The following is a 15,196-nucleotide window of genomic DNA, read 5'->3' as shown; positions in this document are numbered from 1 at the left end:
TTACACTGATTTCTGCAGAAGATGAGCAGCATTTGATACACCCCATTCAGAATCCATCTCAGAGGTTATTTAATCTGCCAGTGATATCCCTCAGACAGACAGGAACAAATTTGCCTTGATGTGTCTGTCTGTCATTCAAGTAATCTGTGATCCATTGAATATGTCTCTTTCTGAAATGCTCATTTTCCTGCAATTCTGTCTGACTCGATGTTCTTCTTACCTGACAGGTAGGAGATCAAATAATTGAAATCAATGGAGAAAGCACAAGGGACATGACACATGCCAGAGCAATAGAGCTAATCAAGTCTGGTGGCAGGAGAGTGCGACTGTTGTTGAAACGCGGAACAGGCCAGGTCCCTGAATATGGTGGGTTTTCATCTTTACATTTTTCTATTTGCATGCACCTATATAAATTTGCTTTGGTATTAAGTAGCAGATTGATATATTGTCATGTGCTGGGGCACATTAAGTATGGACTTAAGTACTTACCCAAGTACAGGTGGACTTATTCACATTTAAGTGCTTTCTTGGCTCAAGACCCTATATGTGTACTTCACTGTCCTCAGCTGCCCTCCTGACACAGGCAATGGCTTAGAAGATGTGCATTGGAGGAAGCACTTTGAACTCTTTAGGGGACATCTCTGAGTGTTCTGGGAGTTGCTGATTTGCCTGTAAGCTGTCTTTTCTTTCCTCTATTGGTACTTCTCTGAACATTTTGAATCACAGCAGCTCAGATCTAAACTCAAAGCATTAAAAAGAATGTGCTTCTTTGATAACCCCACCCACAGTATTATCTCTGACAGTATACACAGTTGATCATGTAGAAGTTAACTCTGAAATGAAAAGGAGACTTCTCAACATGGTCAGAAAGTAAGATCCATTCTTCTCACATTTTGTTGCTGGGACTTTTTCAAATATTTCAAACTGTGAGTAACTTAGATAATATTAGATCTTATTTCACTACTGAAATGACAAGAAATAAAAATAAATTACCCAAAGATCATTCAAAAACCAAAAAAAAATCTTTTTGAATGGAAATCAAGTCTTACAGGTCTTACTCTAAAATACAGCGTGACAGTCATATATTTACATAAGTTCTATGATGTCCAAAACTGAGCCTTAAATATCTCAGCAAAAGGCTTTTTTTTTTGTTTTTGTAAATGATCATTCCTTAACTTCGTTATGCTAGAACATCCAATTTCCAATGTTCTGTTTGAAGTTCCAACATAATTCCTATTAAAATCAGTAATTGCAGTACGTATGAAAATGCAAAGTAATACTTAGGCTTAAATGTAGGTTCAAGTCAGCCTTTGCTATCAACATAAATTCAATACCTCTACTGAAGACGTTAGTCAGTTCCACTGAAAGCCAGTGCTTTGCCAGCTGTCAGTCTATTTAGTAATTGTACTATTTTCCCCCCTGAACTAGAGACAATCCTGTGGCTGAGGCAATACTTGGCAAAGCGTTTGTTGCATTTTTACCAGCTTTCAGGAGTTTCTCAGCTCATCTGATGATAAAGTCAGTCAGTCGTATTTTTTATGAGTGGGAACAAAGCCAGAACAGCTAACAGTGATTATGATAAATTGGTACAAAGATATTTAATATCAATTTTAGCCAATATATAACCCCTCCAGGGAGAACTCCAGCAGAGATTCAGATAACCTCCAAACTTGATTTATAGAGAGAGGTGCAACATTTTTAATGAAAGAGCAAACAAAAGTCCATGACTGACTTAGCAATAGTAATCCTTCTCAAATAGCAAAGGCATGTACCAGCCGTTCCCTCATCCCTCAGAAAATAATTTAATATAATGGGGGTCACAGGAGACTGTTGAGAGCAAAGAATCCATACCAGATCTGATTACAGTTCAGAGTCTTTCCAAATCTGACTTTCTTAAGATCCCAATTCCGGATGACTCTTAAACCTAGGCTTATGGCAGATCTTAAAATTAATGTATATGTTTATGCAATCTTATAGATCTGTACCTTATTCCAGAGTCATAAGACATTGTAAATAGATGGAAAAAAATGTGTTTATAGCATTGTTCTGGGAAAACAAATCCCCCAACAGGTATAATAGAGCACAAGCTTTCCCTTTCCCAAAAGTACCCAAGTAGGAAATACAAATAAACCACTACAAATACAGGCACAGCTTGTAGTGATAGCAGAAAAAAATGTGACTTCACAGGACTGTTTAAAGCTTTGCTCACCATTTGAAAAGTCATTTGGAAGGCTTAGAGGAAAGGCTGTGTCAAAATGCAGATGACTGTGATATAAGCACTAAGGCACTCTTGGCACTAAGGTACTTGATTTGGTGTTGGGAGTCAGTAGGTCAGGTTGACAGTTCGACTTGATGATCTTGAAAGTTTTTTCCAACCTAGATTGTTTTATTCTACGATTCTGGTTCTATGATTCTGATTCTATGATTCCGTTATATTTGCTACCAGGAAAGAGTTAAACGTTTTCCTAGCTGCACCCCCAGCTTACTGCTCCTTATGAGAGAAGAACTAAGCAACGGTGCTTAAAATCTATGTTTGCCTATTGCACTGAAAAGCAGAAGTGTTCAGAAATTCCTTTGTAGCGTTAACACAACCCACAGAAAGCATAACAGCAGAGGATAACATCCACATGTCTGCAGTTCTTAATGTGAACATGACACAGGCAGAGAAATGTTAGGACTGTGTCCAGTCTGCAGATAGAATGGAAACAAAATAAGAAGATGAAATTATCTGAGATATTCAAATCCTCCCTATTTAATTTCCAACGCAATGAGAAGTGTTAATAGAACAAAAAGAAGGTGCACATAAAAATCAACAGCACCCTCTTAGGAAGTTGAAAACAGAAAATAACAAATAGAAATGATTAAAACCAAAGGGCATTCCTCAAGAAAGCCAGAACCTCAAAGATAAGTCAGTGCACTGCAAAGAGCATCTGTCAGCGTATTGTTGACAGAATTTTTTTTTTCCAAATAGTGGCAAATTGAACACAAAGAAGATTGTGACAATAACTCAAGGACAAAGTGATCCTGAGGACATCAGACAAATTAGTCCAAACTTAGTAGTTCCCTTTTCTTCCTACCAGAACCACACAGCTGAGCTGTAACAAGACTAATTGCAGATTTTACTGAAAGAATCAGCCTTTTTTATTTTTAGCAAGCACATCAGAAATATTCTTATCATCATCAGTGTCCAGTTCTATACCCCTTCAGTGGGAAATAAGATTTCATTGAGTATCAAAATGCAAGGCTGCAGGACTGAGCTAGCATCTGGATTGCAATGGTGGTATGGTGCAGAAGTGTAGGGAGGAATGCAAACACAGAGGAGGGGTATCAGGATCCTTTCCCGGTGAAAAATCCGGGCTTCCCAAGTCAGCTGTAGTAATGCTGCATTTTGAGTCCTTTCCAACAGCAATGACATTCAGACTCACAGCATTAAGAAGGAAGCTTACCTAGAATAGCTGAAACCAAATGGCCAAAAAATGCCACATTATTGTCTTTCAGTCTTCTACTTTTTATTTGTGTGATATAATTAATTCTTTTTAAATTCCGGAACCATTGTTCTGTTAGTGCAAAATATGACAGTATGTACTTAAGTACAAGAAATACCACTGTAGGAATGATGATATGATTGGCGTCAGTAAAAGCAGTGTTAAGGAAAAGACATCAGTGATAAGAAAGTGATCAATGAAACAGAAGAATGTGTATTGAAGCGTAGAGAGCATTCAGCAAAGAAACTGAAAACACCCCTGAGAGGGTGTAAATCTCCTGAATGAGTTATGTTTGTTTATACCACCTGGAAATCTGTCCCTATAAGTACATCCCAGGAAAACCTGGATGAGCTGAGGCATTGCTTAAACCTGGGGGAAGGAATAGAGTGTTGCAAATGCACCATTTACCTCAAGTCTGGCTGCTGATTGTGCTTGGAAACAAATTCCAGAGATCCTAGAGTCCTTCAGAGAGAGAGAAGTCCCCACGTAGCCAGAAATCCTATGCTAGCATGCCCTGCTCTATCAGAATATATGTGAAGGAGCAGGGATATGATTAATGTTCTGAAAGGGAAGCTGATTTCACAGCAGAGTGCAGCAAAAGAAGCTTAGAAAACAGATGTTTTATCAGCCAGAATCTCAGAACATGTTTGCTGAGGATAAGGGTAGCCAGAGAAACTGGGCTTCCACAGAAGGTGAATTACCGCAGCTCATCCAACCCCAAAGAACAGCAGCATCATGTTTCATAGGAAATAGCCTGCCAGATATGTTCTGCAAAGAAGCAAGATCACTGTGAGAAATTGGATTACTGTGGAAGAAATAGTAGAGGTGCTGCCGGGGATCCCAACCATGTAGCGCGCTTAGTGCCCAGAGAGTCCTGCTGCAGGGAACACGAGGTCCCGCACACACCACGAGACAAAATTCACAGCCAAAACTTTACCTCTGAGCACTTCTCAGCCCAGCATTAAATACGACTTGATTAAAACAGCAGACCAAGATTTTTTCTCAAAATGGCTGCTTAATTCCCTGTTTATGCATCTGTCTGAGAGGTTATTGACTTCAGCAGGAGATACTGGGTGCTCACTCTGTGGGAGCCTAATTACAGGCACTGTATTTTACAGGCCTTAGCCACTGCTGTACAAACACCATCAGAAACACATCTATATTGCGCAGCCAAGCATTAGGATGAAGAGGCATCCCTAAAGGCAAAATGTGGGAAAAAAGCGTTCACAAAATCCAAAGATAGTAACATTCAAGTTTAAATAAAACTAACAAATTGCAGCCTCCCCATCCAGCAATGAGCTCTGCAAGAGGCAAGTTAACTCTAATGACAGATCAGCCCCAGGAAGCTACAGTTTTCTCTGAGAACAACCACTATTTTTCTCTAAATATCAATGGAAGAAGGTCCCTAGGAAAACCTGTGATAATTCACTCTTAGTCTCAGCAGTCCTGGCAACTTGCTTCTTCTGGCTTGCTGCTCCTAGCATTTCCTTTTATTACACAAAACTACATTAAAATATGTAAGTCATTAGAAGGATCTCAAAGTAATAAATTTTACAGCCAAATAATTGCAAACAAGGAAAAAAGGTGAAGGACTCTGAGGCATGGTTAGACCTTGAATGGTGACTTGTGGGTGGGCTCCATCTCTCTGGCAAGGCACAACCTCCATCCCCAGCCTGCTTCCCTTCTGGTGCTGAAGAAGGAAGAAAAACACTGAACCTTTAAGGAACATCTAGACAAAAGTTGGTTTGGTTCCCTTCCTGCTTTCACAGCAGGACTTTAAAACCATACTTTCTATCAAGTTTGGTAGTTTCCCACCTAGTCTTAAGTTGCCCAACACCTCCTGCAGAAAGCTAGAAGTTTTAGAGACTCCAGCCTATTCACAGCAAGGTTTTTGAAAACCTTTCCGTTGCCCTGCCCTGGAAATCTGGGTCTGGCCTTGTACCTGCTGTGCCTGGAGGACCAGAGTCAGCAAGGTCTGGTGAACAAGATGTCTGTGTCTCATGGCTGGTTGGCACTTCATGGCTCTGCATAGTGGTTGCTCTTCACCTCTCTCTTTCCCCTTGTTTGACATTGTTAAAAGACAAGTCCTGTTAAAAAGACATGTATCATTGTGTGTTTTCAAGATGTGTTGAGGCTAAATCATGTAGAAAACTCGCCCTGTTGGTTTAAAACGTTATTTTGCAGAGCTAGAGTTTAGATTCATTTTTGATTATTTAAGGGAGGACAAGCTGTGTACATAACAAGTAAAGTTTCAGTATACTCAAAGTCATTGCTGGTTAACAAACAAAAAGTACAAGTTATTTAGCAGCAAGCCATTTTTGCAGGGTCTTGAAGAAACTCAGTTCATGTTTGAGCACTATGCCACTGACTAAACCAAAAAAATGTCAGAGTTGTTACCAATGTAAGGATTTTTCATACAAATTGGCACAGTTCTGAAATTTTTAAACCCTTTGCTTTTCATTTAACTCCTTCAAAAAGCACCTCAAGATGTACTCCATATCCACAGTCCAAGTGACTCTACCTCCTGAATATATATGCATAGTAGTTGAAATTATTCACTAATATTTAGACTTACAGCATGCTTATTTGTCTTCGCTTTACAGAAATGCTTCTTTCCTGTTACTTTTAAGCTTTTTACTCGGTTGTTCTAAGCATACTAAGAATTCTCTGCTCTAACAATAGTGAAATATCTTTATGTCACTGGTTCTGTTAATTCTAATGATTGGTCCTAGGCTGTTCCTCCCCTTCCTTTAGGAATGGTACCTTCCAGTCTCTCCATGTGCATGAAAAGTGACAAGCATGGGTCCCCATATTTCTACTTATTGGGCCACCCTAAAGACACGGTTTGTAAACTCTGCATGTATATTATCTTTCTCTAATATGCTTTTGTTTCTCACAATTGTTAAATGAGTCTTTTCCAGCTTTTTCTTACACACTAGTTCTCTAAGTAGTTTCTAAGCATTCAGCTCTCCTCTCATAATAGATTATCTTAGATATCGAAGCACCCATGCATTTTACAAAAGTCTTTTAATATACTACATCATTTATAGATGGTTCTTTAAGTTCCAATACTGCTAGTGCAAGAAACACATCAATAAGTCTGCCATATATCTGCTTGTTCTCATTACAAAAATTAATGGTATGAATATGACATTTCAGGTAGCAAACCTTAAACTATGGAGAGCCAAAGCCATAATTATCCTCTTCCTTATGGTACTTGGCTTCCAAAAATATTAGTGATTTGAAGGTGGAAGTTAGATAATGATCTCAAACCATATTTATATGCAGCCTCTTGAAGAAATAACTAATGTAAAATTGAAGACTATTTGGAACACTCTGTAATGCAATACACATTTTTTAAACCTGGTGGCTATGCGGAATTTACACATAGCACTTTGCACTTGATTTCAAGCAATTTTCTTCATAAATCAGATCCTACTGCACAGGTTGTTCAGATACATCAAATTTGTAATACATGGCCATAGACCAGAAATGATACCTGGAAAGTAAAGGAAAATAAAAATGTATTTTTCATATCTTTTATTGATTGCTGTCATCACAGAAAACTCAGAAGTGTTCAGATGAATTCAGTCTCCCTGCTGTTATTGACTTTGCACACGGTAGTGTATTTGCTATAATTATAAGGCAAGTCTCACGCTATTGAAGCAGACAGATTGGAAATAGAAAGGAAGCTGTTCCCAAAGGTATTCTCCAGCCTCTGTGCTTTGAGCAGTTCCTCCAGTATAACCCCCATCAGCAAGCTGTGTTTAAGTGACCAATTTTGGGCATGCAAATCAGGATAATCTAATCAATTGCTTGCAGGTGTTTCCAGTTACAGGTTATTTCCAGCTTGTGTCTACAAGGAAGAATTTTTGGAAAGCAGACATGCCCCCGTATTTTGCTAGTGCAGAACTAGACGCATCTAGAGGCCATTTGAAAAATTGCACCAATGTAGTTCAAGAGTTTGTGCTGTACACCGGTGTCTTTCCCCACCACAAACTAGTCTGAGGAACTTCTTCATTACTGTGAGGCCTGTGTAGTGTAAAACTCTGAATTGCACCAGTCCTTATAGTCATCCTTACCTTACTTCTGCTTTGCCGTCTTAGGCACATGAAGAAAAGTAGGTCAAAGGATCATGAGGATAGAAGTCCAGCCTGGTGGTAGGGCCAGTTAGCAAGTCTCAGTTGTCACACATAGGATGCTCAGTGAGTTGTAGTTCCACCACAAGTGTTAGACATTAATAACCATTACTTTCTATGCATTACTTTTATTTATTTTTTTCTCCTATAAAATAACAGACACAGGAAATAAGTCTTCCTGAAATAAGTAGAAATGTAGATCCTCTATAAATATATCTCAAGTCAGTTTTGCAGTCACTCAGATTATTTATTGGGCAGAAAGTGTTGGGACAGAACTTTTCCCAGCAAAATATATCCATAAATCAAATGTTATTTATTTTGGGTCAACACCAAAACCAAAACACCTGACTGATTAAAAAAAAAAAAAAAAAGTAATGTCAAGACAAATAAAAACATCTGTGTTATAAAGTGTATAGCTTTCAGGTGTTTTTAATGGAACAGTTTGGTGAGTCAGGGAGGGATTTTCCTGAAGAGACAGTTTGGAAGGGAGGCTGCAACCAAAATGGTGGCTGTGCTACCTTCATAATCAAAGGCACATCTATTAGAGCATGGACTGAGGATGTGAATCAAATTTCCTGTTTCAGAACAGATATAACCTTTCTGGCATGTCTTAGGAGAGGTCCCTACCTGGTCCCTACACCTACCTGGGCAGCCTGCTCTGAGGAACCTGCTTTGTCAGGGGGGTTGGACCCGATGATCTATCGAGGTCCCTTCCAACCTCTACAGTTCTGTGATTCTGTGATTCTACCATAGCATTATAGGGCAACCTGTTATGAGTCTGCATTTCTCTCACAGAAATTGTTCCATTTTGTATAAATCATTAGTTATTGAAGAAGATCAGTGGGCTTTCCTGAAGTTAGATATAACACAGGAAAGATGCAGATGCTGGAAGTTAGTTTAGAAAGTACACCCAGATCAAGTGACATCTGGCTAAATTCTGTGCTTTCTTGCACTACGGGTTTGGTATCCCTAACCAATGGCAATTGCATTTATATTTGCAAAAATGCATAAACAATTTGGGAGTTTATATTGTGTTTTATTGTTTAGATATAGAAAATCTCCAGCCTTCAGAAATCTCCAGTCATCTGCAAACCAAAATCTTCAAGTTCTTTAGCCCTGATAGTATGTCAGAAGCTTTTATCTTTGTATAATACAAGGCTAAAGCATCTTGGTCTGTGCATTTAAGACAGATAGTCCTACCTGTTCAGAGTACTGATTAGATAATCCAATTCATCCTACTTTTAATACTCACTTTACAAATCTCCAGAGCTGAGGTTAGCTGTTATTCGAAACTTGAACTAGCCCATGTATCATTCATCTGATGTGAGTGTAAAAATCAATAGTCATTTTGGAAAAGTGCCCTTTCCTTCTGCAACCACCTTGATGGAACTGCAAACATTCATTCATATTCATGTTGCATTTCCAATACCACCTTGTTATTTCTAGCAACACCAACTTAATTTCAGGAACCTGTGGTGTGTAAAAAAAAAAAAAAAAAAAAAAAAAAAGTATCAAAATACTGGTTAATAAAATTGGCCTAAAACCATCAGGCAATTCGAATATGAGCTCCCAAAGGTTCTAGCTGTTTTATTGCTATGGGTAAAAACTATTCAAGGACAAAATTGAATATTAAAATTTATTTGCAAACACGTCCTTAGTTTTTAATAAATATGTAGCAGCTGGCAGGAAAGTAGAACATCCTTCTGTTAAATAACAGTATATGTGTATATATATGTACAGCAACTTTCTATTTTAAAAGATATATAAACCTTTTTCACAGGTATCCCTTGATACAGAAATAGAAAACAGTTTTGAAAGGAGGAAAGACAGATGGGAAGACTTTCTGAGTTTTGTGGCTATGTTTTTTGAGCTTCTAGTGAAACGATGCCATTTCCTGACATTTAAATGCAGAACTACCAAGTCCATTCTATAGTCCTAAATGTTGCTTTTGCAATTACACCTCCAGTGATTTTTGGCCAGTCCAGCTGAGTTCTCTAACTCACACTTCCCATATAGTAATATTTACTTACCTATCTCATGAGAGTGTTATGGGGATTAATTATTTAATGCTTGAAAACCACTTTAAAGATTAAAATTCCTAGTTGACTACTCAGTATTATTATTAAAGCAAAACCTCACTAATCCACATGCATTATAATCCACACCAAAATTGGCAGTGTTCCCCCACATCTGAGCAAAGATTTAATAATAAGGGTGTTGAGCAAGTTCTCTTATTACTAAGGCTTAATTATTATAACACAATATACTGGAGTAGCTTTACTAATGTGGTGTAAAGTGTAGCTAATTACAGCTAAACTACAGTAGCTAAAACAGATGAACAAACATTATCCTTGGCTTTGTTCATGTAAACTGGCAGTCAGACTTACCAGCCAAAGAAGGGGAAAGTCCTACTCACAAATCCTTTTCTAAGAATTATTTTTGTTCTTTCCTATATTTCTGTTCAGTTTATTATACTGGATAAAAGCACACAAAATAAAAGGCCTAAAAGAATACAACCATCTCACCCAGTCTCCACTGCATCAGTTTTTCCTTTCTTCTTGTAACTAGAGAAACAGGAAAAACTGGAATTCAGTGATACTTACTGTGTCTTTGCAATTTGCCATAAGACTAAGTCCAGTCTTCTGCAGTTGCAGCATATCAAGAGACAAAATCCCTTTCCTGTTGTGTATGTCTCAGTCCCTCTCATTTCCAAGTTCACATTGGAAACAGCACTCCATGGTGCTGTTAAGCAGTTAGCTTCCTGATGTCTCTGTGATAGTATCTTTACAATACAGAGCTCCATATGGACAGGAAAAGTGTGAAGACACAAGTAGTTATTCCTGTTGCATGGCCCGATGGTTCTTATAGCAAAGGTCATGCAGTAAAACCCATTCCACATTTCTTCCACGCAGCCAGTTTTCTGTAATGGCATGTATTTCCCCATAAGAGCAGAGCTGCTGATCTGTATTTTGACATGAAGAGTGATTTGGAGGGGTCAAACTTCACACTCAACTGGAAGGATGCCAAAAATGTTGTGCACCCACCTCTGGCTTAAAATACACATGAAGATTTTTTCTTTGCATATCCCAATAGTCTCTGTCTCTAAAAATATCAACTGTATTTGGGATACAATGACTTTGAATTCATTTAAGTGACATTTTAAATGATCTGTGGTTATCCAGGTGTAAAAGGTCTTGCTTTTTAGCTCACTTAAAAGAAGCCATAAAGAGCAGTCAGCTCTTTTAGAGACATCGACACACCTATGAAAGTATAAGGAGTTATATAAAATACAACAAGCAGACAAGGTGTTTTGCAAAATCCTTGCCAGAGGCCTGATGCTATGATACTTAAGTCTAGATGAAACTAGCAGATCTTCTTTTGTCTCTAGTCATTAGCACCTAAAATTTGATGAGTCTAAATAGTCATATAGAGCGTGACATAAAAAATTCCAACCATTAGAGAGTAGAAGGCAAGCTTCTGTAGAGGGCATTGGTTGCACTTGGCTCTGCCTCTGCCTTCCGTGACATGTCTCACTCCACTATCCTGTGGTGCAGTTCCCAGCTGGTGATTTGTAGCCCTACACCAGGGAGAGGCTAGGGGAGCTCATGGAGGTTGCCAGATTTCTTTTAGCTTGTTACTCTTTGCCTGGAAACAATCCCTCAGAAGCTGAAATGCATTTTTTTTTTTTACTTTGATAGTATGTGGTAACTTACTTTCCAACCCATGTTTAACAAACGTGACCATAGAGCATGTTATATTTCGTTTAGCTACAGAAACGCGTATGCAACCCAGAATTTTAAACATCTGGGTTCATTCTAACAATGTGTACTTTGTGTTTGCTAATTAGGAGCTGAACATTACAATATTGCATTCACTTACTCATGCACTTCCATCTCATTAGACAGTTTTTAGAGTAAATTTTCTCAGCGTCCAAAAGATGTCAGATACAACGATAGCCCCAACAGCAAGACTGGTTCCAAGGGCTGCCCTTTCAGTGCCCAGTAGCCTCAAGTCTGAAAAGGGGTTGCTAAAGATAGAATAAACTAATTCAACAGCTTCTAACCTTAGCAGGATGGGAATATTTATTCATGAACCTTGTAAATAAGGATGCAGTTGAACCAAGTTATGTGTTTTGCTTAAGATCCTGCTGAGATCTTAAGTGAGAACTGCCAACACAGCACCTGCCAGGAACAGCTTTCTAGGGGGTATTTGATAGACAGTCAAAATGCTCTGAATTCCTTACTTACGAACTAAATTTTATGTATTATATAGATACCTTTAACAATGACAGCTATTTATTGACCACACAAGATGTGATGCCAACTGATAACTCCCATTTTAGCTCTGATAATTAATAATTTTAATATTTAAGTTTAATTAAGTGTGTAATATCGAGCTCTTAAATTATTCAGACTTTACGGAATGTTTTTCATTAATACCACACATTCTATTAACATATTTATGAACACCTTTTATGACTTAATGTGGCTTAATTCTATTAATAAAAACTAATTTAAAAGTCATTATCTTTTTTAATTATACAGTAACTTGTAATGCAGATTCTTCCTGCTCCACTGTGGCTCTGGAAGAAAACTGCCGAGGTTTCTGCAGCTTCTGTACTGCTGCCTGACTATGCAGAAAATGTAAAATCTTCTTTACTGAAGGGATGAGTGCCTATTGCCAGAGTAGCTTTGTTCTGATAGATATGTGAGATGCTCAGCACTTCAAAAAGTGGACCAAACAGACTGAAGGACCTAGTGAATGATAATATGTGTTTAGAGTAACATCATTCAAGAGTAGTGTTTAGGTTGTTCATAGACTTAGCACCAACGCAGCAGTGAAGATCTTGCTGCATAGGATACAAGCACAGACTGTAGCTTTTCATCTCAGCTGTTGACAATATTAGTGAGTAATTCTGAAACACTTACACAGATACATTAATTTAATTCAAGGAAAAAGACAAATTTACCAAGTTCACTCAGATTAGTGATCATGCTCATTTGTTTAAATATTTAATGGATAGGACTATCTACTAGATTCATATCGACTAAATCGACTAAAAAGGGTCTTGGAATGACTGATAAACTGTGTACTCATAATCGTCTGGCCTTAAGGTTCACAGACAGAAGACTTTTACAGTAAATTAGTAAATCGATTTACTAAATTATTTTACCTGTTCCAGGTCTGAAATATAAACAGATTGTATACCATGCCTTTTCTTTTTTTCCATCTCCCATTCCATGGTAGGTTTAGATAGTTGTTTTCTGCATAGAAAATTTACTTTTTTATATACTTGCTATTGTAAGAACAGTATTAAAATCATCTTTGTTCTATTTTGTCCCAAGTTCTGACTGATGTTGTAGACAGCCAAATGAGGCAGAGCTTAGGCACGTCACAGTGAATTGCTTATGGATGTGATTTATATTTAAAAGGTGAGCAATAGCAGGGCAGTCAAGTTAGATGCAACACCATGGGTTCATCCAAGCCCAAGATACAACACAGTCCACTTGCTCCCCAGGATTCTCATACCCTGACTGCTTCTGAATTCTTTGGTTATCTCCTGTATTAGCCTGAAAATTCTCAGGCCACTCACACTTGCTAAAATTGGCCTGATATGGGGAGATGGGTCTAAATCTCTGAGGCACTCCACTCAGCTTTGATCAGCAGCCCCAAAAAGGTTTCCCAGAAGGAGCTCCTCAGCACTGGTTATGTACATGTTCAACAGAAGAGCAGACATCCACTTCCAGAGGTCTTCAGAGACACCTCTCTTTGTCTCTGACTCTGTAAGGCAATTAAATGATTATCTCAAGTGATTAGGCTGGTAAAATACTGCTGAAGCAGTGTCATAATTAAACAGCTAACTCAGGGAAAGGTATTTACTGAGGATGCACTGGTTATAGACTAGGGTCTGAAGAGTAAGAATAGGAACTCTTCTAGCCAGATAAATCACTTCCCATGTTTCTTTGTTAACCACCTTTAAAGTAAACATGTTACCTAAAAAACTGAAAACAGCTTTCATCCATAGCGCTTCATTGGGTTCATGAAATACAAATCAATGCATATGCTGACTTTCATGTTTCAAGAAAACATTCAGTATTTTTCTAAAGGATTTGTTCAAACTCTCCCTTGCAATGTGCAGTTTTGCCCTCCCTGCACTATGTCTAAGTTTTCCTTTTCTCTCTGTTCCCTTAGTTCCAAAACAAGCAATATCATCTCTTGAACTTCTGTAGGTTTGGTCTTCCAAGTGTAACTAACAATCTGTTCTTTCTGAAGTGTGTTTCGATAATTCTCAAATTAGATTTCTGAACATGAAAGCACTTATCTGAAAATACTCGGTGCACAGTAAAAAAAATGGTGATTAAAGAGAATTTTACCTGAGCTGAGACCGTTCAAAGTCTCATCAGATGGCCCTTACAAGGACTCTGTGAACACCATCTCTGCTGTAAAAATATTTGAGGCATCTTCCATTTAATATCTAGATAAAGGATAAAATGAAAAACGGATACAATGAACCCAAAGGAACTGAATTATTGCTCATCAGTAATAATTAGCAACATGAAAAGAAGTAGGGCAACAGAGGAGGATTGCACTGGAAAGGGAATAAAGCAAGAAGCAGAGCTCTGCTTCCTGGTGTTGGAATAGGTCAATGGCTGATTTTTCTGAATTTTCTGCATATAAAATTAAATGTTTGAAGTTTGTAGAGGAAATAAAAGTATCCCTCACTTACCTCACACTTACAGCCACAGCTCCTCAGTTTCTGGGGACATCTGCAGAAGCCATGCTACCAGTAACTCCCATGAGTAGTAGTGCCCTATCTTCCAGTATTATTAGATCAGCGATGAAGAGAAAAATGCACATCTTTGATAAAAGAGAGACTAGATTTGGCACTGTTTCTTGTTCCAACATTAGCCTTTTCCTGATGAATCATCCTACTTTTGAGAAAAGCTGAAGCACAGAATTCAGAAATAAAACATGCAGGGACTCAGATGCATGTTCATTTTCGTGTGATCTTTAATGCCTTTATATAATTCACTCTAGTTACCCCGTCCATCCATCCTCAACCTTTGCAAAATACAATGTGTGAAGTCAAAATAACAAATTACTAGAAAGCAGGAAAAGTCCACTCACATTTATAAGCTACTACAAAGAGTCACCAGGATATCACTGAGCACAAACAAGAGAGCAGTATGAAGAGTATGGTTAGACCAAGATTTCAAAAAATGAGATTAGGTTTTCATTGCATCAGAAACAAGACCCCAAGATATCAAACAGATCAATTAACTGCATTTGCAGGAAAGGAGAAGTAGTTTGTACGCCAAAATAACTAAGTACAATCTAGATTTATTTTTGTAAAGGTAAATGGTATGTCATTTTCAGACAGAATCAAGACATGGCATCCACAGCAAGCTGCTAAAAAAGCATAAGGGCAACGCTAAGGACGAAAGGGCTAGCCCACCTGGACACGGTGACTAGACAGTGCACAGCAGAACGTGCATAAATCATGGTGATGTTTATTTCCAGACCTGTAGGTTTGGGTGTGGATAACAGCAGTGGAAGAAGCGTGGATTTCTC

At 38.2% G+C, this 15,196-nt stretch overlaps 1 protein-coding gene across 3 annotated transcripts in view; it reads left to right on the top strand.

Annotated features, from left to right (window-relative positions):
* MAGI2 (membrane associated guanylate kinase, WW and PDZ domain containing 2) overlaps nucleotides 1-15,196 on the top strand; it is a gene marked incomplete at its 3' end in the record, with an annotated part of 758,986 nt that overhangs the window by 737,170 nt on the left and 6,620 nt on the right. For all 3 annotated transcript variants that reach the window (XM_084287031.1, XM_084287030.1, XM_084287029.1), the window contains one exon: nucleotides 228-366. In XM_084287031.1, the coding sequence (XP_084143157.1) occupies nucleotides 228-366 (139 nt within the window). The remainder of the gene's footprint in view (nucleotides 1-227; nucleotides 367-15,196) is intronic.

This window comes from Netta rufina (genome assembly GCF_964035555.1).
Source record: "Netta rufina genome assembly, chromosome: 1".
In the NCBI taxonomy this organism is placed as follows: domain Eukaryota; kingdom Metazoa; phylum Chordata; class Aves; order Anseriformes; family Anatidae; genus Netta; species Netta rufina.
Note: the sequence above shows the minus strand (reverse complement) of the source record. Positions and strands in the feature narration are given on the sequence as shown.